Source organism: Verruconis gallopava, assembly GCF_000836295.1.
Source record: "Verruconis gallopava strain CBS 43764 unplaced genomic scaffold supercont1.49, whole genome shotgun sequence".
Lineage (NCBI taxonomy): Eukaryota > Fungi > Ascomycota > Dothideomycetes > Venturiales > Sympoventuriaceae > Verruconis > Verruconis gallopava.
In genome coordinates, this window is record NW_015622185.1 from 115,754 (window position 1) to 139,167 (window position 23,414).

At 50.2% G+C, this 23,414-nt stretch overlaps 11 protein-coding genes across 16 annotated transcripts; 5 read left to right on the forward strand and 6 right to left on the reverse strand.

The window, feature by feature from the left end:
- The first annotated feature begins 123 nt into the window (after window positions 1-123).
- PV09_08886 (cysteine desulfurase) lies at window positions 124-1,769 on the forward strand. Of its 5 annotated transcripts, none has more exons than XM_016362856.1 (4): window positions 124-340; window positions 396-529; window positions 598-1,469; window positions 1,522-1,769. In XM_016362856.1, exons 1-4 carry the CDS (start codon window positions 225-227, stop codon window positions 1,591-1,593), a joined length of 1,194 nt encoding a protein of 397 aa, XP_016209331.1. In that variant the 5' UTR covers window positions 124-224; the 3' UTR covers window positions 1,594-1,769. The 5 variants fall into 5 exon arrangements, with proteins under 5 accessions (XP_016209331.1, XP_016209333.1, XP_016209332.1 ...); XM_016362858.1 differs by having other exon boundaries at window positions 124-192; window positions 252-529; XM_016362857.1 differs by having other exon boundaries at window positions 124-529.
- PV09_08887 (uncharacterized protein) lies at window positions 1,592-3,885 on the reverse strand. Its single transcript, XM_016362861.1, has one exon. It carries the CDS (start codon window positions 3,629-3,631, stop codon window positions 1,796-1,798), a length of 1,836 nt encoding a protein of 611 aa, XP_016209336.1. The 5' UTR covers window positions 3,632-3,885; the 3' UTR covers window positions 1,592-1,795.
- Window positions 3,886-4,093: 208 nt separating this feature from the next.
- PV09_08888 (uncharacterized protein) lies at window positions 4,094-6,543 on the reverse strand. The gene is made up of 4 exons (XM_016362862.1): window positions 6,472-6,543; window positions 6,304-6,406; window positions 6,106-6,205; window positions 4,094-5,976 (listed from the first exon to the last, which is right to left on the reverse strand). The coding sequence occupies exon 4, from the start codon at window positions 5,213-5,215 to the stop codon at window positions 4,250-4,252; it is 966 nt and encodes a 321-aa protein (XP_016209337.1). The 5' UTR covers window positions 5,216-5,976; window positions 6,106-6,205; window positions 6,304-6,406; window positions 6,472-6,543; the 3' UTR covers window positions 4,094-4,249.
- A 159-nt stretch (window positions 6,544-6,702) lies between these two features.
- PV09_08889 (uncharacterized protein) lies at window positions 6,703-8,337 on the forward strand. The gene is made up of 2 exons (XM_016362863.1): window positions 6,703-6,853; window positions 7,018-8,337. Exons 1-2 carry the CDS (start codon window positions 6,785-6,787, stop codon window positions 8,227-8,229), a joined length of 1,281 nt encoding a protein of 426 aa, XP_016209338.1. The 5' UTR covers window positions 6,703-6,784; the 3' UTR covers window positions 8,230-8,337.
- Window positions 8,338-9,535: 1,198 nt separating this feature from the next.
- On the reverse strand, window positions 9,536-11,447 carry PV09_08890 (uncharacterized protein). The gene is made up of 2 exons (XM_016362864.1): window positions 11,029-11,447; window positions 9,536-10,972 (listed from the first exon to the last, which is right to left on the reverse strand). Exon 2 carries the CDS (start codon window positions 10,652-10,654, stop codon window positions 9,704-9,706), a length of 951 nt encoding a protein of 316 aa, XP_016209339.1. The 5' UTR covers window positions 10,655-10,972; window positions 11,029-11,447; the 3' UTR covers window positions 9,536-9,703.
- Window positions 11,448-12,192: 745 nt separating this feature from the next.
- Window positions 12,193-14,442, forward strand: PV09_08891 (uncharacterized protein; the record flags this gene model as incomplete). The annotated part of the gene is made up of 7 exons (XM_016362865.1): window positions 12,193-12,447; window positions 12,506-12,637; window positions 12,686-13,110; window positions 13,166-13,252; window positions 13,303-13,733; window positions 13,783-13,904; window positions 13,953-14,442. The coding sequence occupies 7 exons, from the start codon at window positions 12,193-12,195 to the stop codon at window positions 14,433-14,435; spliced, it is 1,935 nt and encodes a 644-aa protein (XP_016209340.1). The 3' UTR covers window positions 14,436-14,442.
- A 201-nt stretch (window positions 14,443-14,643) lies between these two features.
- Window positions 14,644-16,298, forward strand: PV09_08892. Of its 2 annotated transcripts, XM_016362867.1 has the most exons (3): window positions 14,644-14,830; window positions 14,881-14,947; window positions 14,996-16,298. In XM_016362867.1, exon 3 carries the CDS (start codon window positions 15,279-15,281, stop codon window positions 16,026-16,028), a length of 750 nt encoding a protein of 249 aa, XP_016209342.1. In that variant the 5' UTR covers window positions 14,644-14,830; window positions 14,881-14,947; window positions 14,996-15,278; the 3' UTR covers window positions 16,029-16,298. The 2 variants fall into 2 exon arrangements, with proteins under 2 accessions (XP_016209342.1, XP_016209341.1); XM_016362866.1 differs by having other exon boundaries at window positions 14,881-16,298.
- PV09_08893 (uncharacterized protein) lies at window positions 16,206-18,449 on the reverse strand. Its single transcript, XM_016362868.1, has one exon. It carries the CDS (start codon window positions 18,382-18,384, stop codon window positions 16,996-16,998), a length of 1,389 nt encoding a protein of 462 aa, XP_016209343.1. The 5' UTR covers window positions 18,385-18,449; the 3' UTR covers window positions 16,206-16,995.
- Window positions 18,450-18,501: 52 nt separating this feature from the next.
- On the forward strand, window positions 18,502-19,562 carry PV09_08894 (uncharacterized protein). Its single transcript, XM_016362869.1, has one exon. It carries the CDS (start codon window positions 18,826-18,828, stop codon window positions 19,414-19,416), a length of 591 nt encoding a protein of 196 aa, XP_016209344.1. The 5' UTR covers window positions 18,502-18,825; the 3' UTR covers window positions 19,417-19,562.
- PV09_08895 (uncharacterized protein) lies at window positions 18,627-20,867 on the reverse strand. The gene is made up of 2 exons (XM_016362870.1): window positions 20,263-20,867; window positions 18,627-20,188 (listed from the first exon to the last, which is right to left on the reverse strand). The coding sequence occupies exons 1-2, from the start codon at window positions 20,356-20,358 to the stop codon at window positions 19,553-19,555; spliced, it is 732 nt and encodes a 243-aa protein (XP_016209345.1). The 5' UTR covers window positions 20,359-20,867; the 3' UTR covers window positions 18,627-19,552.
- An 824-nt stretch (window positions 20,868-21,691) lies between these two features.
- On the reverse strand, window positions 21,692-23,138 carry PV09_08896 (mitochondrial import inner membrane translocase subunit tim9). Its single transcript, XM_016362871.1, has 3 exons — window positions 22,552-23,138; window positions 22,423-22,492; window positions 21,692-22,202 (listed from the first exon to the last, which is right to left on the reverse strand). Exons 1-3 carry the CDS (start codon window positions 22,557-22,559, stop codon window positions 22,008-22,010), a joined length of 273 nt encoding a protein of 90 aa, XP_016209346.1. The 5' UTR covers window positions 22,560-23,138; the 3' UTR covers window positions 21,692-22,007.
- Window positions 23,139-23,414: the final 276 nt, after the last annotated feature.

Below are 23,414 nucleotides of genomic sequence, written 5' to 3' on the forward strand. Positions count from 1 at the left end.
ATCAGGTCGTCAAGTGTAAATCTGGACTGGTTACCCTACAGCCCATTTACCCCATTGAGCTAGTTACTTTGGTACTTTCTAGCGGGGATTGTGTTGTTCGGATGTTGGCCTCTTGCGAAACCAAAGGATACATGCAGTTGTGCCTTTCATTTGTCAAGCTTCTACATGCTTTTAAGATCATCTTTGTTAGTTGTAGGCTTTGATCGAATATCGCGTAGCCCAGGATGCCATCAACATTTGACGTCGAGCAGGCACGCAAGCAGTTCCCCGCGCTGCGGCAAAAACAGGTCTTTTTCGACAACGCCGGAGGATCGCAGACTCTAGGGACGGTGATAACGTCGTATGTCAAGCCAGACACGATTTGAAGGTCCCGTGATAACGCGTGCGTCATTCAGAATCGCAGATTATCTATCAAACACAAACGTTCAACTCGGAGCGACATACCCTGTAGGTCGCCAATCCACAAAGGCATACACCGATGGATGCAAAGCAGCAGCGGATTACATGAATGCTGCTCCAGAAGAGATTGGTACGGCACTGTGCGCCTGCTGCTATGCATTGAATGCTTCCTAACTTCGTGGTTTTGTCGTCCATCAGTCATCGGGCCGTCCACGACTCAATTGTTCCGCAACTTGTCAATGGCGATCAAATGGCGTCCAGGTGACGAGCTCGTTCTTTCCAAAGTCGACCACGAAGCCAACATAGCATCGTGGGTGGACATCGCCTCCCGGCTCAACCTGACCGTGAAATGGTGGAGTCCAGAACCAAGCACAAATCCAAAGCTGGATCCGCGCGACCTGGAAAAGCTCCTCACCCCGAAGACGCGGCTCGTGACTTGCACGCACACGTCCAACATCCTAGGCACCATTGTCGACATCAGAGCCATCGCCGACGCCGTGCATCGGATTCCAGCCGCGATGCTCTGTGTCGACGGGGTGGCGTACGCTCCGCACCGGCGCATCGACGTGAAGGCGCTCGGCGTGGATTTCTACAGCTTCAGCTGGTACAAGGTGTACGGACCACACATTGCCGTACTGTACGGAAGCGAAAAGGCGCAGGAGCAGCTCGCTAGCCTGGGACACTGGTTCAACCCGACGACGACGCTGGAGAACAAGCTGGGGCTCGCCGCTGCGAACTACGAGCTCACCCAGGCGCTTCCAAAGGTCGTGGAGTATCTTGCGTCGCACGACCAAGCGGAAACAGCCACGCACGAGGCACGATTGGCAGAGGTCTTGCTGAGCTACCTAAGGGGACGGGAGGATGTCACTGTATACGGAGAAACCAGCTCGGATCCGGATCTGAGAGTGCCAACGATTAGTTTCAATGTCATGGGCTGGCGTTCGAGGGAAGTGGTCGAAACCATGGAGAAGCAGTCCGATTTCGGATTTCGATGGGGTCATTTCTACAGCAAGCGGCTATGCGATGAGATACTGCAGTCTGGGGAAGAGGGGGTCGTAAGAGTGAGCATGGTGAGTTCGCCGTGTTTTCGTCACATGTTCAGCAACCGCTAATGCGTGGCAGGTACATTACAACACTGAGGACGAGATACAAAGATTTGTGGATACGTTTCATGAGATAGTTAGGCCAAAGTAAAGTTGTGAACGCAATTCCAACAGATTTGACCTCAATTGTCGATGTGCCATTGCCTCTACCTTGCTCCAGTAGAGCTATCGCAAAACGTAAGCGGTGTAGAGTTGAAGCATTGTAAATCTTATTGGCTTTTGAAGGGATTCTTTCGTTCTATAATAAAATTCGACGTGTGGTTGGAAATTGATTTTTCCATGCGTTCATAAATTCACTCGTCCACAGTCGACACCCTACGATTCCTGTACCGACAACAGCTTTCGCCGCACTGGCAAATCTTGTCAAGATTTTGCCAGTATCCGTCACCATAGTCAACGGTGATCTCCTGTCCGGCGTCAATGCCTTTGGAGACTAGCACAATTCGTTGCAAACCTAACCAAGTGAACCGTTCGTATTGTGCATTGGGCAAGCAGGAATGGTTGATGAAGCGGGTGAAATTGCCCTTGCGACCTTGGTATATCTGGTAAGTTGGACCGTCATCAACGGAGGACTGCATGCAATCGAGATTTTTGATCGCTGAAGTAACAACGCCAACGAACTCGCCGATGGCTGTGCCTCGAGGAAAACCGCAAAGTGCCATCAGGCCATTGTTTTTGCCGTCTGAAGTTCTAAAGACCTGTACGGGCACTGGACCTCTCCTCGCTCCGTACAAATTAGGGAAGCATACACAAGAATTCTCTTGAGGAATTTCTGATTGAAGTGACCCGCAATTGTCGCATATGTGTTGCCGCTTTACGAGGTCATCTGTACGATGGGGAAACGACCTTGGATCATACTCTCCCCATTTATCTTTGTCCAACGCAGACTCGGAAAGGTGCTCAAACGAAAAATGGGGGTCCCACTGCAGGTATGTTTCTTTAAGAGGTACAGCTCCACCTTCTTGAATGACCCAGTCGTGAGGATGGCCTGTGTATCGTCTCACCGTTGGCTGTCCCACAATTGAGAGAAGCTCACGCCATTGAGGATGAAGAGTATCAGCTGCGACTTCAAAGGCCGGCCTCAGCATAGCCAGCTTGAATAATGCTTCCGGACTAAAGTCCACACGATATTTGCAATATCGGTATAGGCCCATCCCAGCGAAGACAAGTGGAACCCAGCCTCCAGCTTGCTCGATTTCATGATAGCCTCGCCACACGGCCATCTTGTTCCGTAGGTCTTTCTCTGTCCACCCAAAATCTTCGCAAGCTTCTTTCAAAACAGCCACCTTGTGCTTTGTCAAACTTATATGCGGTTCTTTTTCTGCCAATGATCGAACTCGTTCATCGTAGCAAGAAATCCAGTGGGCTTGTACAATCACCTCTAGACTCCTACAGCATCGAGATGCTTGAGTTACTTTTCTGCAAAGCGTGTTCGCTTTGCTGAATTTAGAACTACCAGGGTCGAGAACCGTAGATGAGTCGGCAGTAATTAATCGTGGCTCAGTCCATTGTTCTGAGACGGCCTGAGGGTCAAGCTGCAAACTACTGTGTATTTGCTCCCATATGCTTGCGACCAGCTTGTCTAGTGTAGAAGGTTTCATCACACTTCTGTCCTCGTTGATCTTATGTCTTTTCGGGGTATTGCGAACATCGCGTTGCAATTGGCGACTTTGATTATCCTCGGGTGACTCAGCTGTCCCACCACGAGACCGTAACCCACCAAAAGGTCTTCCAAGCTCATTTTCTGGGTTTCCTGTCGGCAGAGGTAGGGTAGGACATGCAATATGACTACCTGGCGTCACATCATGGTGTATTGTAAAGTTTTGAGACAAATACGACTCGGTGTCAGAACGCACCAAACTAGGCGTAGATGAAGCACTCAAAGCCGGCAGTTTCAACGGTGCGACGTGGATTTTTTCAGCAAAAGGCTTTCCATAACGTCTGCCAACGAGACTAGCATCAACGTAGATCTCAGGATTATCAATGTGCAACTCTAGTGTGCCAGCGTATATTTGTCGCTTGATGATACTCTCCAGGTGAGCTTCTAAGCTTTCGACGATCGCCTTTGTGATCAATCGAGCCGTTGAAGCTTGATCGTGATTCCACCCAGATTCAGAATGATTGCTCATCTCGGTACGTCGTATCAGCACTGTTTACGTTTCCTTATACAGAACATCGCGGGTCACTTAGGAGACACCGTGGGCCTATGAGTTAGCGAAGTAACAAACATAACGATGTTCAAAGACTTATCGTAGACCTGGTCATGATGAAGGAGGGAGCAGCTCCGTAGGTTGATCTGACAAATCCGGTTCGCCGGAAGATCTTCATTTCCCGATTGGTCAACTTTGCGTACATGAAGTCATTGCTCGTACCACAATTTGCAAGATATGACTTGCTCTTTGCATAAATTTTGCTTGAATGCTACGGGAGTTTCGGCGACACGGTAAGTTTTCTCGCTGTGGCTGAGCCAAAAATGCAAAGTACCCCTTGGTAGATATAAGTCTGGAAGATGCGATATGCATCCCACTTTCATTTGAGAACTGGGAGAGCTATTGTTTGTTTCGCATTATTGATTTCATGAGCAGAGTAATATCAGTCATCTTATGAAAGAATAAACACTTTGTCTGCTTAACATCTCGGCTGCGAAATAGCTTTTTCTTCAGCATTCCCCATGAGGACATACGAAGCGCAAAGAATTTGCGAGCAGTCAGTCCTGGACAAATCGAATTGGTATGGAAGAAATAACGCTACTTAATCCTCGTCGCCATTCTTATTGGACCCCCTTCAAACATGACCACAAGATCAAACCCAACTCTGATCACATCACCCGGCTTGCCAGGATGCTTGCCTGGCCACTCCCACTCTTCCATCCTTTTTACCAAATAGCGGCGCCTATTCCACCAAAAATACGGTTCCTCCAGCCCATCCGCCTCACCTAGAGCCCGCCCCAAAGTAAGCACTCTCTCTTTACTCCACGTGGGTTGGATAACCTTCTCTTCCTCTGTTGGGCGTCTTGCCCCATAGCCGCTGCCCTCGTTCCTCTGTGGTGCAAAATCAGGCTGCTCTTGTGCTGTACCTTCATATCCTTGCTCCGTGAGCGTGATGACTTCATCCAAGTGCTCTAGAAACACAGGAGTAGCTATCTCGATGAGCCCAATAGGACGATTTCGCAATGTCGTTCCCTCCGGATAACGATCTCTCAGAGGGATCTGCTTGATGATAGGCCCGCAATCCACGTTCTCGTTCATATAGTGGAACGTTGCGCACAAGTCGTCCATTGAGTACTTGTCGGGATACATTGTCGGCCACAACGCCGGAAATGGACCTCGCTCCACAGGCATTTTCCCCGGATGCATATTAATAATTTTGGCTCTCATGTCCAGCATCTTTTTGCTGATTGGATACGCGAAGTAATAGCATAGCGCGATGTCCGGATCGATGCTACAGTAGATGTCCTCGACCTGACGCGTACTAGTAACAGATAGAATGGCTGGCGGGTCCCAGGTCTTATCGATGACATCCGCAATTGTCTTGCTCATATCTCGAATTCCGTCGCCAGTCATAGCGAAGTTGAAAGCGAGAGGAGACATAACCAGCAGCGAGACATGATAATTGTGCCTACGTACTGTTTTGATAAGCTCGTTGATGATGTCGTGAGATGGCATGCACGAGAATAGTACAGCCTTCTTCTGGCCGGGCTTGGGGACAGACATTTTGAGATACAGTCTCTCAAAGAAGGAAAGATAAAAAAAGAAAAAGAAAAGGTTCCGATGCACTTGCGCTCTTTATGTTAGATGAGTATAGGAGTCGTTTGTTCTACCATCGATCATGGGTGATTGGTTGATAAGAATGCTGGTCTGACCTAAGATTCAAGGGGTACTAAGATAGGGTGATGCACATCAGACACGCGGAGACATGGCACGGAGTAGCTTTAAAGTCACCCCAAAGCCGAATTTAGAGCCTGTCACTGCTTATCTCATGCGAATTCCTCGCGGACTTGGCCTTCTGATTCTATAAAAAAACTCGATTACGTCCGTCATCAAAATCAGACACGGCAGAATCAATTCTGCCCAGTCCTTAATCCAGCCTACACATGCTGTCAGTTCACATTACCCATTTGACCGCAATGGAAACTAGAAGCGGATAGCTGTGTTTCTGGACTTTTTGCATTTCTTGGCGTTTATAACAATCAGCAGGCAGCACGCAAACAGCCGAGTTGTAAAGTTCTCTGAGGAAGGATGAACTCAGATTATGCTCAAAATCTTGACATGCATTCAATAGCCCTACAGACTCTATTTCGCCGTTATGCATAAAATACCAGTTGCAAGCCCTTGATCTTTTCACCAAGGAGGTTATTGGAGGGTTGTCCTCAAACCAAAGACCCCACATCCTGTTAACCCTCTTTCGCTCGATATATGCATGCGTACATGCTCATTGTCATTATCGGAATGCTTGATGCGAGAATTTATCGGTGCTGTACACATCCATAAGCTAAGATCCATTTCGTAGTTCTAATGCAGAATTTTCGAGGCTCAAGGATCATGTCAAGCGACAGCGGCGGCCTTGAGCACAATGAAATGCTGCATCGTATTGCTTTCCGTACCTTGACGAAACCAATGTCGTGGCTTCTCTCCCTGAAGCACTGACGGCAGATGTTGAGACCATACTTGCGGATGAGACCGGCGCGATGCGCGCAGACACGGCTGTATAGCAAATCAGTATGTGGACATTCCCGAGCCAATGCAGAGCCGCCTTTTGATCAACGAAGATCGAGACTACGAGGATGAGGCATTGTACGTACCACTCGCGAGCACCCTTGCCGTAGTCGCGAGGACGTGAGTACCAGACAGACTCGTGGGTCATAGTTGCGGTCGCTAGGATGGAGAAATAGCAAGTGATTGCTGCTGTACGGATGCTAAATCAGTACCGTGGAACAAATAGACCTGACACTTGAGTTCAAAATACTCACTGGTTGGGAGTGCTGACTGCGGGTCGTTCTAAACTGATTGCTCGTTGTCGCAGGTTGGCCTGTTGAAATTCGTGGTGGGTGATCGCGAAATTCTTGGCGGAAATTGGATGCCTGAGTGTGCTGCCCAAGACGCTATTTCGCCTCAGGCAGAAAAATGCCCCAACGCCCGTATGATTTGCTCGCTTACCTTTTCGTGCGTATGCAGTCGCACCGTTTTCTTGATGCATAAGGCAAAAACCTATCAAGGATTCTCGTATGTAGCTTCGTACACAGACGTGACCTTTGGCGCCCCGTTGGCGTCATATACTTCGATATGCCGTCTAGAGCTGCTCATACAAAGTCTCGAAGCGGATGTTTGAGATGCAAGCAGCGGCGCGTCAAAGTGAGCATTCCTTTTCCTATCCTCTCAGTGCAATGCGAGCATACTCCCAAATCTGTCGTCAAGCTGAATGCAATCGTGAATACGTTTGATGATCTGGTACTTATCGTTGAGATTTGGATTGATCATGTGATTGGTAACGGAGCTAGATAGCTAATACTGTGTAGTGCGATGAAGGAAAGCCGTGTCGCGATTGTCATCGCCGTGGTGAACTCTGTAGTCTTGTTACAGACCCCATTTATATAGCTAGCTTCAAAGGAGAATCTTCAGCAAGTGCACCATCAAGTAGCGCTGGAGCGGCGCCTGCAAGCCCTTATGGCTCCCATTCTCCCGCCACTCCTCCACAGCATCAGGACATCTTCTCGTTCTTCTCCAACTACACCCCCAAAATCGTTCCAAGCACCCCTTATTCGGATTGGGCTGAGGACTTGCATCTGATGGCACACTGGACGGCCGAGACGTGCTTTACAATGGTCACCACCCGGCCCGCCGCCCAACTTCTATTCCAGAAAATAGCTCCAGAGGTCGGAGTGAAGGTTCCTCCACTTCTACATATCATCTTAGCAATCGCCGCTTCCCATTTGGCTTATTTACGGCCTAGTCAACGAGAGCATTATTCCAAGCTCTCGATAAAACACCAACAGCATACTACGCAACAGTTCCAGACCACAATACGAGAAATAACAAAAGATAATATTGTTGCCATATTCCTAACATCGTCGCTGCTCACCGTCGCCTGCGTTGCAAACATGTCGCTAGCGAAGTACAGTCCGGACCATCCACCAACCTTAGACGACGTTGTTGCGGTATTTTTTATGACCCGTGGAGTTCGCGACGTCCTGCACCCCGTGTACGATTGGCTCAGTGAGCTAGAGATAAAACCAATACTTGAGCCAGTTCTCGACAATTACACGTTAGACGGAAACGAGAATTACGAGCTGCCACCAATTCTCGCCAATAGGATGGACGTGCTCCGCAGAGACCTTCTTGATAAACATGGTAGCTACCACGATGCAAGCAAAGAAGCTTGTCATTTCGCCATCCTCGAGCTTGAAAAGGTGCTTCGCGACATAGCGCACTTCCCACCGTCAGGGGTTGGAGTCTTCAATCCAGATTTTCGCCGTCGCAAAGACATTGAGCTCGGTGTTTTGATGAAATGGCAGACAACTGTAAGCGCAACGTTTGTAAATTTGATGAAGAAAAGGCATGTGGGTGCGTTAGTTGTTCTCGCCCATTGGGTCATGCTTACGAAACACTTGGCGCCGAAGTGGTTTTTGGAAGGCTGGATGGAATCAGCCTTTGAACAAATAAGAAATGCATTGAAAGAGGAGGATCGACACTGGCTGGATTGGCCGGAAGAGTACGCCAGTCAACCTTGAAAGATGGACTTGAGCTCCACTATTAAATTCTGAGGCAATGGTTATGAACAGTGCATAATAGAACAGAATACCTATTCACGCCAAGCTTTTTGCATAATACGACGTGACAAATACAGCCAGCTTAGTCCGATCAAGCACCAGAAAGCTTTCAGCGGACACGACAAGAAATGAATTGCCCGCTATCTCGAAAAGAGAGAACAGCTGGGCTGGATTCTTGGATGACATCGAAGCCTAGATATTTCTACGATCAGTTGAAGCCAGCCACGTGACTCTCATAAATTGTTTCACTTTTTACTTAAATCCCAAATTGGGACTACTTCTTTGAAGTTTGAGAGTCAACACAAGGTACTAGTATTCACCTAAATGTGTCTCTAGAAAGCAATGCAACAGCACCAATCGCACGGTAACATAAGCAATACATATTCTATTTATCGGCAACATAGTATTAAGACAGTTCGAAGAAACAACTAGCTTTTGCAGAAGATTCGGAAGGAGGCTATTGAGCTCTGTATGCAGCCGCAGCTATTTGTTCATCTTTCTTACTTGAGAAATAAAAACATTAGTATGGATGAATGCGCAGGTAGCACGCACTTCAGGAATGAACGCATATGAAATATTGACTTTTGTAGTTGGTATAATGAGCCCTGTTTTCCAAAATGAGGAAAACACTCCAGGTATGAGGGCATCTCTATCCGAAAACCTCAAATCTAATAATAAGCGGTCTACGAGGCTGTATTCCTTTTTCATCCACCACTGCCACGGATTAATGCTCTTAGTCAGCCTTCAAACGTATGATACCAGAATTTTTTTGTTCAAGCCTTTCAAAATCATCAGTATATCAGCTCCTCGCATAAATCCGGTCATTACAATGCAGAACGCTCTTAGCCTTACGCAACAAGGTTAATTTCGAGAGCATTTTGCACCAGACCATATTACATCTAGAAGATAAACCATATGCGTTGCTCAATACATCTTCGCCAAATTACCCATTTTGACTTCTCCTTTATCCAGATATCCGCGGTTGCCATTGCAACGAGAGGCAATAACCGGAACATTAGCACACGCTCACGGTGTATTTCGGACAGCGCTAGCTCAACAATGTGGCTTAACGTCGTTCTATCAAGTTTAGCAAACTTAAGGATCAGAGTCTTTCCCTGATACAGTGCTAGCGTAAGCTCAGTTTGAGCTGGCCTGTCTTTAGTCCTGGAAGGAAGGGCTATGCCAATCACTATTACGAGATATATCGGCAGCAATACTTCATGACCATGGGAGTATTCAAGAATTTGTCACCAGCGATCAGATTTCACACTAGACTATACAAAAATGAAGACATCATCCAAGTCGAGTGCAATTTCAATAGTCCGATCTCCCTCAGCAATTCATCTTCCGAGTCTCGATCTAAAGGCACCCTCTCACAGCGACCGCATCATCGTGGTATCAGCATCATCGCGGTATCAGCGCAAGTTTTCTCCCTTCATTTCTTGTATTCACGAACGCCGCGCTTCTTCATCATCTTTCTGATACGCCACATAAAAAATGTCTTCGGTGCTTGTCTAATGAACAGCGGTAGAGCTGGGTACACAGAAGTGGCGGTAGCAACGGTGAAGCTGTTCACGAAGCGAGTGAACTTGGTGGACCTCAGACCGTAGTCCTGTCGCACCTTGACAGGTAGCTGCTCAATGGTGATAGCTTTGACGATTGGCATGAGGAACGGAACGAAAGGCTTAGCATACCAGGGCGCCGGTTTGAACGGATGGAGGAGATCGTAAAGCACCTTTTCCGCCTCCGGAGTGACTTCCAGGTGGTTTTCGATCATATCGGCATAGTATCTCCAGAACGCAGCTCGGTTCACTGGCCACAACTCAGGCGGCATCTGCAGAGCAGTCCCAAGGTAGGAAAACTCTTTGTACACGCGTTCTGCCCTGTTATGAGGCAGAGGACCGAAAGCCATCTCGTACATGCCGATCATGGTAGCGTAAAGCGTAGCGGCGACCCAGAGTTGAGCGTGAGGATCCTTGGCGTAGTAAGCTGTCTTCCCTTCTCCACCCTTGACACGGCTATGCATCATATTAATGTAATGCTGCATCGCCTTCTTCTGCTCCTCAGTACCAAAGACGAAGACGTAGATGAAGATGCCGGTCTTCTCTGCACGATCCACTGCACGGCCTGGCTTGGAGAACTCGCTGTGGATTCCAACGCCACGACCAACAACTGGGTGCGCAACCTGGAGGAGCACGGCGGTGAGGCCACTTGTCAGTGTGATACCTTCGCGGATAATCTTTTTGATCTCGTGAATCTCTGCCACTGGCTCATATTGTGGGTCCTCGGAATGTTTAAGGCGTGTTTTCTCGGCCTCGATAACATCTTCGCTCTTCTCGGATTGAGACCAGCGCTCCGCATGGCCGTAGTCGACAGCTGCTGCCATATTTGAGTTGGAAATATATCTCTATTGCGGACACTTGCTGAAATGAAAAGTGTGACAAGTGAATAGCAGCACAAAAAGAAGCAGCCCTCCAATTTTAAAGCAACGCAGGAGGGTCACAACCTATCTCAGGCGATCGGTCAAATAAAGCCCCGTCTGCCCCTCGGGTGTTACCATTATACTGACATGGTATGCGATTGCCTGATTAGTACCTTGTGGGGTGACAAGCTGGGGCAGTTTCAGTACATGTGGAAGGTATACCAAATGAATCGGGGAAATAGGCCTTCGTCTGGAACACCATGTGCGCACGTATATATGTATCTGCAGTCTCGCCTCAGCATACACGATCATAGGATCCAGATTGTGGGGGATTATACTGCTTGAAGAGCCAGGATTTGATCTTTTTCTGTGGCTGTAAAGGTAGTTGGGGCTGACGACCATTGGCAACGATCGACCATGGCGCGCGATCCATCTACTAGGACTCCTCTAGTTCCGGCATGCACCGGAGACAACCGACCCTGTTGTCGATAACTCAACTTACCGCGCTATACGGAGCTGCTCCATTCGTTTTCAACACCCTTTGTACCAATTTTCTAACTTATATCAGTACCTACCTGTGGCCATTTGAGCAGCACGGCAGGAATCAAACGCGGCATATGAAAGGCCGACTTGAGTCCGTCCAACTATAACTTCGTCTCTAAGCCCTAGCTTTATCCAGTGTGTATCAGTACCTACGCCAACAGATCTACTTTGGGTGGCACGATCTGCGTATAGCGCTGTCAACGCCCACTCGAGCGTTAGGGCGGGTAACCGTGGGCGAACCACCAATCGCTGCTACAACCAACCTGGTCTTCACGGCAGGCGCGCATGACTCCTTACGGAGAAATACCTAATCCAATAATGTAAATATCGCCCTGCTTCCTTTAGCCTGAATTGCCGTCTTTGGGAGCGCCCTCCCAGGATTCATCCCTGCGTCCACGTGGAACGGGCTATACCTCGGAGTGTGCCACGGCAAACTTCCCAAATGTATCAAGAAAAAATGTCAGAAAAAAAGCCAAGAGACTGCCACCATGTCCTTGGGAAGTAGCGTCAGATCTGTGAAGAAATGCATGTTGTTGCTCTTTGCGGGGTTGCAGACTCCGGTGCTTGGCCCTTGAGATCCAGTGACGAGCCCTGCGACGATCCCGATTTGGCAACAGGGCTTCACAATTTAACAAGCGACAACACGTCCTGAGCCCTCTCTGAATCAAAGACTTGAGCAAACAGCAGCGCAACGGGGAGGTTATCCGAAGCTACCATGGAGGTCACATTGAACAGATCAGATCTTCCTTGCGGTTGACCCGTAATCCCTACATCATCGTGACCGAAGCGGTAGAACTTTAATTCGGAAATATGTATATAGCGACCGCACATTAGAAATGTAGATGCTTTGCGAAGATTCTTTCCTCCTTGCTGGACGGCCTGCGAGGCATTGAAGACATAGCACGTGGCACCTATACACTGTTGCTGCTCGGCCGGTCCAGCTTCCATTCTTCAGCACGATGTGGGTAGCCTTAATCAAGCTCACCTGTTTCCTTGGGCGGATGGGGGCTTTCGCATTCGCCGTCATATCCCTAGCACTCATCTCTTTGACTTTGGCAGAGCGCAATTGGATGGATGGCATTTCCATCTACATTGTGGTCATGGGCGTCGTCAGTATTCCTGCCTCGCTGGTACCTCCTTATCCCAACTTCTTATACGATGGGTTCTTCGCCGTCGCGTGGGCTGTATGCGCTATATTCTCCTTTGTGATCATGGTACGATCCATACAGGAACCATAAACTCCGGCTTTTCACTACTAATTTGACGATGTAGTTTCTCAAATCCACCTGCTATGGTGTCGCAAACGTTACGCCGGGTGAAAATTATGTTTCATGCCCTAAGTATAGGGCTTTGGTTGCTATGTGCTTTTTAGAGTTTGGAGCTTGGGCTGGATGCGCTGGACTGGTAAGCCGAAGCATCGTCCGAATCAAAATTGCTCCTGACCTTCTTTAGGGCTTGTTGCTCTTCCTCATCGCAATTTTCAAAAATGCACGGATACGAAGTAACCACAATCTTCTTCAACCAACAATTTACCGAGAACAGAAGGCCGAGGCTGGGGAGCGAACGGACTCTATGGCAATCCCACCCATTCCTACTAATGCTCCTGCTCCCGTCCATGTTGATGAGAAAAAGGCCCCAGTCGATGATGAAATCAGTCCCTATCGAGATGAGAAAGCCCAATATTCAGACGAAAATCGACAATACGGTGTTGAGAAACGTACGTACGCAGATGAGAAACGACCATCTCCCACAGCTTATGCGCCACCTGATGGGGGAAAGAGTGCAAGAGCTTCAGCGGTCGCGGCCACAACTACATATGTTGAAGAAGCAGAAGAAGAAAAATGGGAGCCGGATCCACCAGAGTACATGAAAGTGAAGTAAGTTTGCCCCCTTTATCGACGACTAAGCTACTGACCACGAGGTTTTGTACAGAGGTCTCTTTGCTGACTTCATTCTCGAACACTGGCTTGCGCTCGGGTTGCTCGGGATTATCACTGTTGCTATCATAATCCCGATTCTGTAAGCCGTTGTGTCACAGCATCACATGTGACTTGACTAACATATTCAAGCATCATATATGCAGTGCCAGCTTTTGCAGTTTACGTGGCGAACAATATCGCGGTTCCAGACAATGTCTACGGAGCCATTACTAGTTTTAAAGAAGATTATGCTACATTTGACATTCACTCCTCAATTAGAGCACCTGCCGGTATTTCTGCTACGCTATATCCCGCAGACGTCATGCTCTTCAACCCGGATACTTTACCGAATCCACTGCCGATTGCGCAGGTCCATACGTCCACGATCAAGATTCATGGCGGACAGACCTTCACCGCCTATAATCAGAATATAACAATAGGTAATTTGACAGAATGGGGCCGGCTATGGCGCAGGTTCGTCTTCCTGCCGGAACTGGGAATTGGAGCGAGAGGGAAGCTCAAAGTCAAAGTTGGTCCGATCAAGACGACGGTGGACGTCACGATAGTCAAAAACTTCCAAGGTTGTTCAACTAGTACCGTTGTGTTTCAATCATGCTTACCTTTTCCCAGGCTTGCTCAATGCGACCGTGCTAAAGCTCGACTCCTTAATTCTCCAGCCACCGGATCAAGATGGTGCAAACATCGTGGTTACGATTCCGGTCGTCAATCCGTCACCTTTGACAGTCAATTCGGTAAGAGAGTACGTAATCAGGCCGAACTAGTTACTGACGGTTTTCTAGACGGCCAAAGCTTCCGCTAATGCTCTTATCGGTGATACGGTCCTGGGATCTGTGTTCGTCGATGGCTTCCAGCTCGTGAAAGGAAAAGGCCTCGTGACGGCCAAAGCCAAGTTGAATCTTGATAACATAGTGGGTGTATTAAGAAATATCACACAGATCCTCGGCACAGAACTTCCCGCACTGGGTCGTGGGTGGTTGATTGCTACTGCGCAGGCCACCAGCATAAGCGATGACGGCAATACTTGGCCGTACTGGACGGCTGCGGCAGAGGCGGTGAAAATATCAGCAGCAGTTCGAGTGCTGCCTCTTGTTGGTGGCCTTGTCGGGGATGTTTTGGGCGGTGTCCTCAACGGCAACGGTGGAGCATTGTTGACACTCGAACCACAGCAGAAAATCAATGTCAACGTTACGCCGATCAATAACGTTTTGAAAAATCTGACAATAGTAGATGCCGAAACACTGGCTGCACAAGGTTACCAATGATGTTATGAAGATTTCCAAAACAACAACAATAATAATCATAATCATAATACCATCACTCGACATCCATCGTTTACCTTGTGATATTTCTGAGGCAAACAAGTTTTGGTGAAATCCACCCGCAAAACCAACATGGGCCGTGGATTTCAGACATATTTGGCGTAGCTCGACGTGTTCGATGGAGTTAATAAAGCCGTGAAGTCTTCCGTCACCGAAGTTCACGGCGTTTGGGGATTCCCTCAACGCCGAAGGCTGGTAGACATTCAAAAGTGCAAAGTCTTGCATTACGGAACAGAAAACGTTTCCCAAAATAATGCTAAAGATACATACAGCAGCACATTTTCTCCGCGTTGTCATAAGCCCAAAATCTTTACAGTATCGACCCAAAATCCAGTACGGTATGGCATCCCAAAGCTCTTGCCCATCTGTCGTATTGATACCATGTCAGCTCACTTTTTCCGATTATTGCGATCTGGTGACGCTTCGAAACGGAACATCAATTCTACGATTGAGAGGTCGGTCCAGAATGTGTTATCAGGGTCGAATTTGACTCACGCGACCAGAATAATTAAGACCTGGTGACGACATGCAGATAAATTAGCCCGTGCCTACAAATACCCCACAACGTGCTTTGATCTCCTTTAGGGTCAACGCGCAAAACCTTTGCTCCGGCAGCTTCGCTGAGAGAGTCTAATGCAATAATTTTTTATTTTCTAAAGAAAAAAAAAATCCCTACGTTCAGGCCAAACGGCATAATATTGCTCTCAAAATTTGCCTTTTGGTCACGCCGCTTCAAGCATCTCGCGGTGTCGCTTAGGTAGCAGGAATATCAAAAACTCGTTCAGTATGGACCAACTCCGCCTTGCGGTATTTTTTACTCCCGAACTGTTGAACATCATACTGCTTCACTGTGATCCATTGGACCTATTGCGCCTGCAGAGGGTTTGTCGCCGGTTCAGAGACTCCATCGTCTCCACGAGAACCATTCGACGCCAGCTCTTCCTCGAAGCTGATCCATCATGCCTCATAGTGAATGACGGCGCCAGCGAAGACGGCGACGCGTGGGAAAAGATCACACCCAACAACGGCTGGAGCGCCGTGCGGCCAAATCCATTGGTTGTTCGGATCTTTCGATCTCCCTCTGACAGAATGGGCTACAGCATAAGTGGCGAGACCATTTACGAGAAGTGGTCGATCGAGAACCAGCTGGCCCGCTGGGACGAGCAAAAGTTCTTGCTCGTTCATCTGCTGCAGGAGACAAAATCCAGCGGGTCTTGGTCAGACACATCCGCTAGCTGGCGGTCGATGACGTTCACGCAGCCACCCATCACACACGTCGCCGTCTTTATGGCCTCGCCACGCTACGCTGGGGAAGAGTACCCGCGCTCCCCCGACTTCAGAATAGTCTCGGATCGACAGGGAGTCAGATTAGGCGACATCGTGGACCACATTCGAGCAAGAGCTACGACTCCGTTCCTGGAGGGCGCGCCTCTTGCAATCGCAGTCCTAAATCTGGCCAGATTTGAACGGATTTACAGCGCCTGTTATCACGCCTTTTCAAGGTATAAAATTTCCTTCCCATCGACACACTCATAAGATTCAATAGCTCGAGGGTATTCCGATTTATCTGAACATTCGAATTCATCACCTTCCTCACCCTCCCCGGTCCAACAAAAAACAGTGAAATCTCCGATTCTGAACGTAAGTAAGAGCGTCGCAGTGGTAGCTTAGCCAAAATCATATACTTGAAAAAAAAAAGGCTAGGTCAAATATATCTGATTCATAATCACACAACATGCAGTAATCTATCATGATAAGAGCGAAGCATACGTATTCCCGATGCGGCATATTCATTGACCCTTCCAAGATCTTCAGACGTTCATCTCCACTCACCGTCGCCTCGTCTAAAGAGGTTTTACATAAATGGTAACATATAGCCCAGCCCAGCCACTGCCGCCCCAATTGTGACGTGGTAAGTACATTAGCGTGTCTATTGATAGCGGAAGCGACGCAAGATTTCTATTTTACTTGTGATTTAACTTACAATGGGCTTCTTCACTCCGATTAGAGCACAGAGAGGGCTGTATTAGGAAGGCTGGATCCTGTAGATCTCTAAATGAGCATGTGTGCAGGATATACAACATAGCAGATTTGCCGGAGCTATCTCATTTCGTGGGATGGGCTCTAGGATGAAGTCCTCGCGGCGCCTTAAAATGGATGTCCACGAAGCCGATGAAATATATCATCATGGTGACACCACGCCGTTTGCAAGCGAGATCAATGTCCCTAATGCCTCAATATGGCTTACAGAAGCCAGCAGTGAATGAGTATTTTTGCTAGACGAGAGACTGTCGGGCTGCTTGTCACAACTCATTGTTGGATCGAACGACTTGCAGCTCAAGCAGGACTCCAGGTTTCATCAGCCGGACTGCATGCCATCATGCTTACTATTGCTCGCGTGGGACTGGCTTTGGCCGCCGCTCTCCCAAGCCTCTAGCTAGAATGGCTGGAAACTGTCCTCCAAAGGACCAGAAACCAGCTGTGCTTTGGCTCGTCTTTACAATCAAGAAACGTCTCTCACTTTCCAGATAATTGTTCCATCCCCCTTCTCCTCCATGACCAAGCGATGCGCGAGAGGTACAACGCTTCTCCGCTCGATGCAATCCTGAATCTGGCTCTTCAACGCGGCAAATCGCGTGTCGGCCGATATGAAAGTTGTGCCTGGCTGAGCCAAGGCCAAAAAATGGTGACCTATGATACGATAGCAATGGTCCCATTCGTTGTACGCGTCGCTTGGCTGGGCCTTGCCCATGAGTTCGGCGTTCTCCAGCAAGTCCGGCTCGGCGAGCTTGACCTTGAGTTCTCGAAGATGTTCCATACTGGCTAACCCGAGCACAAAGTTTCGCAAGTGCGACGCGTACGGGAAAAGCGAAATGTATTCGATGGTCCGAATTTTCGGCGTTCTGGCAGAGTTTCTCTCCTTAACCAACCATTCAATTAGACTTGGAAAGACGTAGGGAAGCTTCTTCCATTGGTATTCGTACTGTCCGTATCCTCGAAGCGCCGTTCCTTCGTTGTACGCCATGTGAGTCCAAGGACGGATGTTGCAGAGCAAGGTTTCAAAACTGCGTCCCTGTGGACGACGAGGAAGCGATGCGTCGGTATGATCGACCTCGTCGGTGGAGTCTTGAGGCGAAGAAAACTCGAGATAGTGATACGGCATCTGGAAGAGCCATGAATCCCACGCCCTGTCTGTACCACCAGACAAAACTGCCATGGTCGAAGGAGGGGCAACGACGAGGACTCGTTGCAGAGGCAGCGCCTTGAAGATCTCACTCCACATCGTCTTGACCTCATCGTATATGATGCTCTCCTCATGGCTGGAACGCTTTTCGTTAAGACTCTTGTGCGCAAACACGACCAAACTCTTAATCTTCTCAACAAGATTGTTTCGCTGGACAAAGTTCAAGAATTGAGCAACGTCAGTCTTCGCAGTTGGCATCCAATGGTAGTACTCGGTCGGCCAGACATCTTCACCTTGCGGCATGAACTCGAATCCCAACGCCCGGTCCGCATCGACGTCTACCGAAGAATCAAATGTCAACGATTGCACGAGGTTATCTATTTTGCCCGTGAGGCGAAGCATTTTTGGCGTCTTTCGACAGTTCGCCCGGATCCATTGACTCAGTCCCGTGCAGAGTCGTAGCCATCCCGCGTCGCAGGGTAGGCAGACTCGAGCGTACTGGAACAAATGCGGCTTTGCTACGTTGCGCCAGCGCCAGCAGACCAACGAGAAGACTTTGAGCGGTTGATTCGCCGACTTTGTGAGCTCTGCCGACGGCTCGAGCCCGAACCTCGACGCAGACGGTGGGCCACCATCCAAATCTGCGACTTCGGCCAGGACCTGCAGGAGGAGCTCTTCCGGAAGCCGTTGGATATGACAGATGTCCATTTTGGCGTCATTGGTTGACGCACGACTTTGAGACGTCCGAAGATATCGACGTACAGAAGGCTGCGATGAGGTCAAGGTGGGGCAACGTAAGCCTTGCGGGTATCGAGACACAGATGAGTTCCCCCTCGCATGGCTGGCCATCATAAACACAATCCGACGAACGGGCCGATCAGGTATTGGAGTTTCACAGAACAGAAGCTAGTATGAATTGGTTGTTTATTCTTGGACGATCTGCACCCATGCTTGATGATTCATACTTGCTTCTTGGCCGATTGGCCTTGCTGTGACTCAGCTCTAGGACAAAACGGCATATTTGCATGTACATTGACGGGCTAAGTAATCTATTCAAAAACTTTTTTTTCTTTTGGCGCGGATATTTCATAGCGATTTAAAAGGGGCACACACCGTCAGAACCGTTAGCCCTTGTCAGATCTCAGAGACATGGAGACAAGCGTGTCGGTGATGCTCGATCAACTACACGAATTCCTTACAACGCCGGCCGACGGCTCCCGAGTCGTCATGATGTGTGGCATAGCAGGCGCTGGCAAGTCAACGCTGGCCAAGGCTATAACCAAGCAATATCCAGGCTTTCACAGGCTGTCTATTGACCAGCTCGTCTTCGAAGCACGAGGCATCTGCGGCGTCGACTACCCCAGACGCGAATACCAAGCTCTGCTGGACGACGCCGAGGCTCTTCTCGAGGAAAAGTTCGTCGAGCTGCTCAAGCAGAAAGAGGACGTTGTGCTAGATCGATCATTTTGGGCTCGCAAAGATCGCGAAAGGTGCTACGAGCTGCTGAGGCGGCATGGAGCAGGTGGCCGTCATCAGCTCGTGTATCTGCAGGCCCGAAAAGAGTTCTTGTGGCAGCGAATCCAGACGAGAGCAAAGGAAGCGAAGGGTGCGGACAACGCGCTGGACATCTCCGAGAGACTTCTTGACAGGTACTGCTCTGGCTTCGAGGCGCCGACGCCAGATGAGAACCCGATGATCGTAGAGACGGAAACGTCAAAGTTCCAATTTGAGCGTGACTGAGCATCGGCCGGAGCGTGGTGCTCTGGCTTGAGGCGGTGTTCAAACAGAACCGAGTTCGAGCGGAGCCATCGGTTCGTTCTTTCAGCTACAGCAATTTTTCTTTCCTGCAAATTAACTTGCTTCTCTTCGGACGCTCTCACAGCTGGAGCGCGCCGTCAAGCCAAGCAACACCGGCCTTGACACCATCTACGATTCTCACCCGCCCTCCCCGCTCCGGACCCAATGTGTCAATCGCCGCGCTCCTCACCCAATCGTCCATGCCGCTCATGCCCGCACATCCCAGGCAGATGGCGCCCACATCGCCTTTGCCCAGCAGTCTCTTGCACGCCTCCTTCACTCTCCGCTCGACCTCCTCCTGCGGAGCGTCATGCAGCTCCGTGGCGTTCAGGCCCGTCGTTTCCACGCCAGCAAACCTTTTGCCGCCCTCGCATCCCAGGAAAGAATCTACAGCATCGGTTAGGATCTCTTCCCACACCTTGCCCGTGCTCACGATGCCAAACTTCTCTCGCGGGTGGATGAGCTGCAGGGAGGTGGCGACAGAGGACTCAAAGATGCCCGTTACGGGCTTGTTGCTCGCCCGGATGGCCGGTTCGTCCTTGAGAAGGTGCACGAGTGGGTGCTTGCTGTAGCAAGCTACCAGAAAGCCGTCGTGCTGTTCGAACGCGTTCGTCTCGCGTAGCACAGGCAGACAGTGCTTTGCGCTCTCGGCGGCATCGTCTTCGTTGTTGATGGACCTAGGGCCCGACGGCGCCGTAAAGTACGCGCAGGACGTCTACTGCGAGATCCGTGTAAGAAAAAAAAATCCAACTTTCCCGAGTCGCTGGTGGTTGCGCGGGAGAAACCAACCTCGTTGAGCCGAAGTGCGTCGACCAGCGGCACAAGCGCATCGGTCATAGACCGCGTGCTGTTCGGATTGATGATTAGAATCGAACGCAGTGGCATCGTGGGCGTACGGTGAAGATGTAGATGCAAGCTATAATAGTACAGAATAATCCATATCAATATGTGCGCTTACAAGGCAGGAGGGGATTGTGGGGAATCTAGCTTAATCATTCGCCATTGTGCATTTACCCGCCCCAAGTAGTTCTGTTGCTTTCTTTTTTCCTTGGGCAGACCCAAGAGCTGCGTGTCCAGGCCACGGGTGCTAAATCAATCCCAGCAAGAGTGACGAAAGTGGCTGAATCCACGCTTCGACACGGTACATTCTGCATTCCTCCACACGTACTGGGTTCTCAAGGAGGGATAGAGTAGTGGTTAACTAGTTTGGCGGCAAAGGAATAAAACAAGACCATCAGGACAGACGCAGAGAAGATTATGTATACTATAGGCGCTGTTTCGATACCGTCAAGGCCTCTTTCCGAAACTTTCTTTCGTGATCCGCCGTATGAACGCATTTCCAGCCACATTTCCTAGCAGCAAAGTACTCGTAGACATTGTCCAAAAAAAAAAAAGAGTCCTCCACGCCGAGTCAAAAGACGGGCGTCTGCAACGATTCAAGCTCGGGCGGGAGGGTTCAACGGAAACAGCTGAAGCGGCCGAAGGAGATGCGGAACGGCGCTCGACGCACGCCGTGCTTGTCGACGACGACGCCACCGCCTGGTGAGTTTGATATCAGCACAGCGGGACCATAACGGGGAAGAGTCTGATGGGGCGTACGCACCGGCGTGTTTGCCGCCCCAATGCTTCGTCCACATGAGACCCATGCCGAGCAAGATGGCAAAGGATCCAGAGCAAGGCGAAGCGTGCGAAACGGGTGGAGAGCTGCGCAGGGATGAACTTGATGAGGCCTGGAACGTGATTCCGAGGGCTGTGAATGTCGTTGCACGTAGGTTCTGGGTCGTCAGAGGACACCTAAATCACAGAAGCAGAAGAGGAGTGCGTCTGCAGCGGCAGCGGGCGTACGCATGTATATATATGCACACGCCTCACGGCGTCGCCAAGCAGCCGACACGTAGGCCTTGCCTTGATTTCGAGTCTTGGTGTTTGCTTGGGACCCGTCCAGCCATTTGCCTCCAGATCCAAAGCAGACGCTATGTGCGCCACATCATAGTGCACCGCCACGGACTCGATCGTTCACAGTGTGGTAATGACGGCCAAGAGTCTGGTTGAGCGGAATCACGACGTAGGATGGGATGTGCGAGCGATTGGAGAGGTAGGAACTGCATCTGCTCCGGCCTCTGGTTACCCGAGGACCTGCCTCTCCCAGCTCCTTTCGTTGGGAGCGGCACGAGACGATCTCAAGGACCAGACCTGGAGCAGGACAGAGAGGACAGAAAACAGAGAAAATAAGGGCCGTTGCGCAGGCGAGAGCAGATTTTGTACGCCGTACTATTCTGATGGGCACGGGTACGGGCAAGAGCAACCAGACGCATGCACATGTTTCCCCAAGGTTGGCCCCAAAAAAATATTATGCAGAGATCTTTCGGACGCAATGATCCGAGTAGTGTTTTCCTCCCAGGCACCGTCCTCGCCCGTAAGAATGGTCCGACATGTAATGTACAAGTATGCGTTTCCTCAAACCCACTTTTTGTCTCTTTGCTTTGTCGTGGGGACGAGACGACTCGAGGCGGTTATCACGCGCGCAGATGCGTCTACACGCCGGGCAGAGAGCCAGACTGCATCATTGCCGCGTTCTGTTCCTGGAACCTGTTGCCGAGCCTCTCGCTGGCCTTCAGGCTCTTGTCCACGCATCTCATCACGCAGTTCTCCTCCCGTGAGCCGAGCGATTTCGAACTGAAGTCATTGATGCAGTCGTCAAAGCACTTCTGGACGAGGTTCTGATACATCTGGTTTTGGGAAAGGTAGAGTCAGCACTGTGAGAAAGGGCGGAAGAAGGGCTAAGAGAGAGAGAGAGAGAGAGAGAGAGATGGAACGAGGAAGGAGAGGCAATGGCTCCGAGGAGACAAATGGAAGCGGAAGCAAGACAGACGAAGCGGCTTGAGAGAGGAGCACTTGCTATGCCAGGGAGGGCACGGAGAACAGTCAGTCGAAGTGGATGCAACGCACCGTCATGAATTCCTTCATCTGCTTCCGCTCCATTCTGGAGCCGAGCTCACGCTGCTCTGCTGCGGTGAGACTGCGAGAGAAGTTAGTAACGTCATTGGACGAGGCCAACGGGCGCCAGGTCGCACACACCTGTCCATGACGGCGGTTCTGCGTGGGAATGCAAAGGGGGAGGGAAGGCTGGATGACGGTGACCAAAGATGGAACTGGAGGTTCTGATGGGTTTGGCCTTGGTTGTGCTTTGCTGGAGAGTCTGAATGTCCAGCGCGGAGAAAAAGTTGCCCAAAACGGAAGCCAGAAGAGAGTACCTTTTGCTTGGGGTCCAGTCGGGTCGTGCGCCAGGCTGATGACTACTGCTTGGCCGCGACTACACGCAGCAGAACAAACAGAAACGACGTTCCAAGACGTCGAAAAGGAGGGGGAAGAAAAACAAAGAACCAAAAAAAGAGTTCCAGATTTCAAGGCCTCCCTCAAGGCTGGCTCTTCGACTTGCCAGCCCAACGGTTGCTTGCAGCTGAGGCCATAAACGAAGACTGATGCGTCTAGGGCGCAGAGAGCTACTGGCCCAAGGCCAGGTCACAACACCTCGTGCGGGCCGCGGAGCCCGGTATTTTGCGTCGTCTGCGGGTCCGGCTCTATTCTCCAGGGCGGCCCTAGGTGGCTGCTTGCACGCGTTGCCTGTTGCTCGCTGGCTGCGTTGACCTGTCCACGGGCCGGACGAGCAGCTTGACTCTGTGATGGAGGAAGCGCGGAGACGCTAAAACACGTTTCGAGTGGCGACGCAGCAAGCTAGGCCGACTGCCACTCGTCGCGTCTGGCCCCAAATATAGGTCCAGGACGGGCGCGGGCTGATGCGAGAGCTCGAGCGCGCACTCGACGAAGCCCGACGAAGCGCTTGCTGCTGCTGCTGCCGCTGCCGCCGTGCCGCTGTCCATTGTCCTGTCCGCGGGGTGAACACCAGAGGCGGCTAAAAAAAGGTCACACATCGAGCACAG

Coding starts and splice junctions, on each gene's coding strand:
- PV09_08889 (XM_016362863.1), top strand. CDS start 6,785: ATGCCGTCTAGAGCTGCTCATACAAAGTCTCGAAGCGGATGTTTGAGA. Junction 6,854..7,017: donor GCAAGCAGCGGCGCGTCAAA/GTGAGCATTCCT, acceptor AATACTGTGTAG/TGCGATGAAGGAAAGCCGTG.
- PV09_08892 (XM_016362866.1), top strand. CDS start 15,279: ATGGACCAACTCCGCCTTGCGGTATTTTTTACTCCCGAACTGTTGAAC.
- PV09_08887 (XM_016362861.1), bottom strand. CDS start 3,631: ATGAGCAATCATTCTGAATCTGGGTGGAATCACGATCAAGCTTCAACG.
- PV09_08895 (XM_016362870.1), bottom strand. CDS start 20,358: ATGCCACTGCGTTCGATTCTAATCATCAATCCGAACAGCACGCGGTCT. Junction 20,189..20,262: donor ACGCACTTCGGCTCAACGAG/GTTGGTTTCTCC, acceptor ATCTCGCAGTAG/ACGTCCTGCGCGTACTTTAC.
- PV09_08896 (XM_016362871.1), bottom strand. Junction 22,203..22,422: donor AGATGAAGGAATTCATGACG/GTGCGTTGCATC, acceptor TCCCAAAACCAG/ATGTATCAGAACCTCGTCCA.
- PV09_08894 (XM_016362869.1), top strand. CDS start 18,826: ATGGAGACAAGCGTGTCGGTGATGCTCGATCAACTACACGAATTCCTT.
- PV09_08890 (XM_016362864.1), bottom strand. CDS start 10,654: ATGGCAGCAGCTGTCGACTACGGCCATGCGGAGCGCTGGTCTCAATCC.
- PV09_08888 (XM_016362862.1), bottom strand. CDS start 5,215: ATGTCTGTCCCCAAGCCCGGCCAGAAGAAGGCTGTACTATTCTCGTGC.
- PV09_08886 (XM_016362856.1), top strand. CDS start 225: ATGCCATCAACATTTGACGTCGAGCAGGCACGCAAGCAGTTCCCCGCG. Junction 341..395: donor CTAGGGACGGTGATAACGTC/GTATGTCAAGCC, acceptor TGCGTCATTCAG/AATCGCAGATTATCTATCAA. Junction 1,470..1,521: donor GGGTCGTAAGAGTGAGCATG/GTGAGTTCGCCG, acceptor AATGCGTGGCAG/GTACATTACAACACTGAGGA.
- PV09_08893 (XM_016362868.1), bottom strand. CDS start 18,384: ATGGACATCTGTCATATCCAACGGCTTCCGGAAGAGCTCCTCCTGCAG.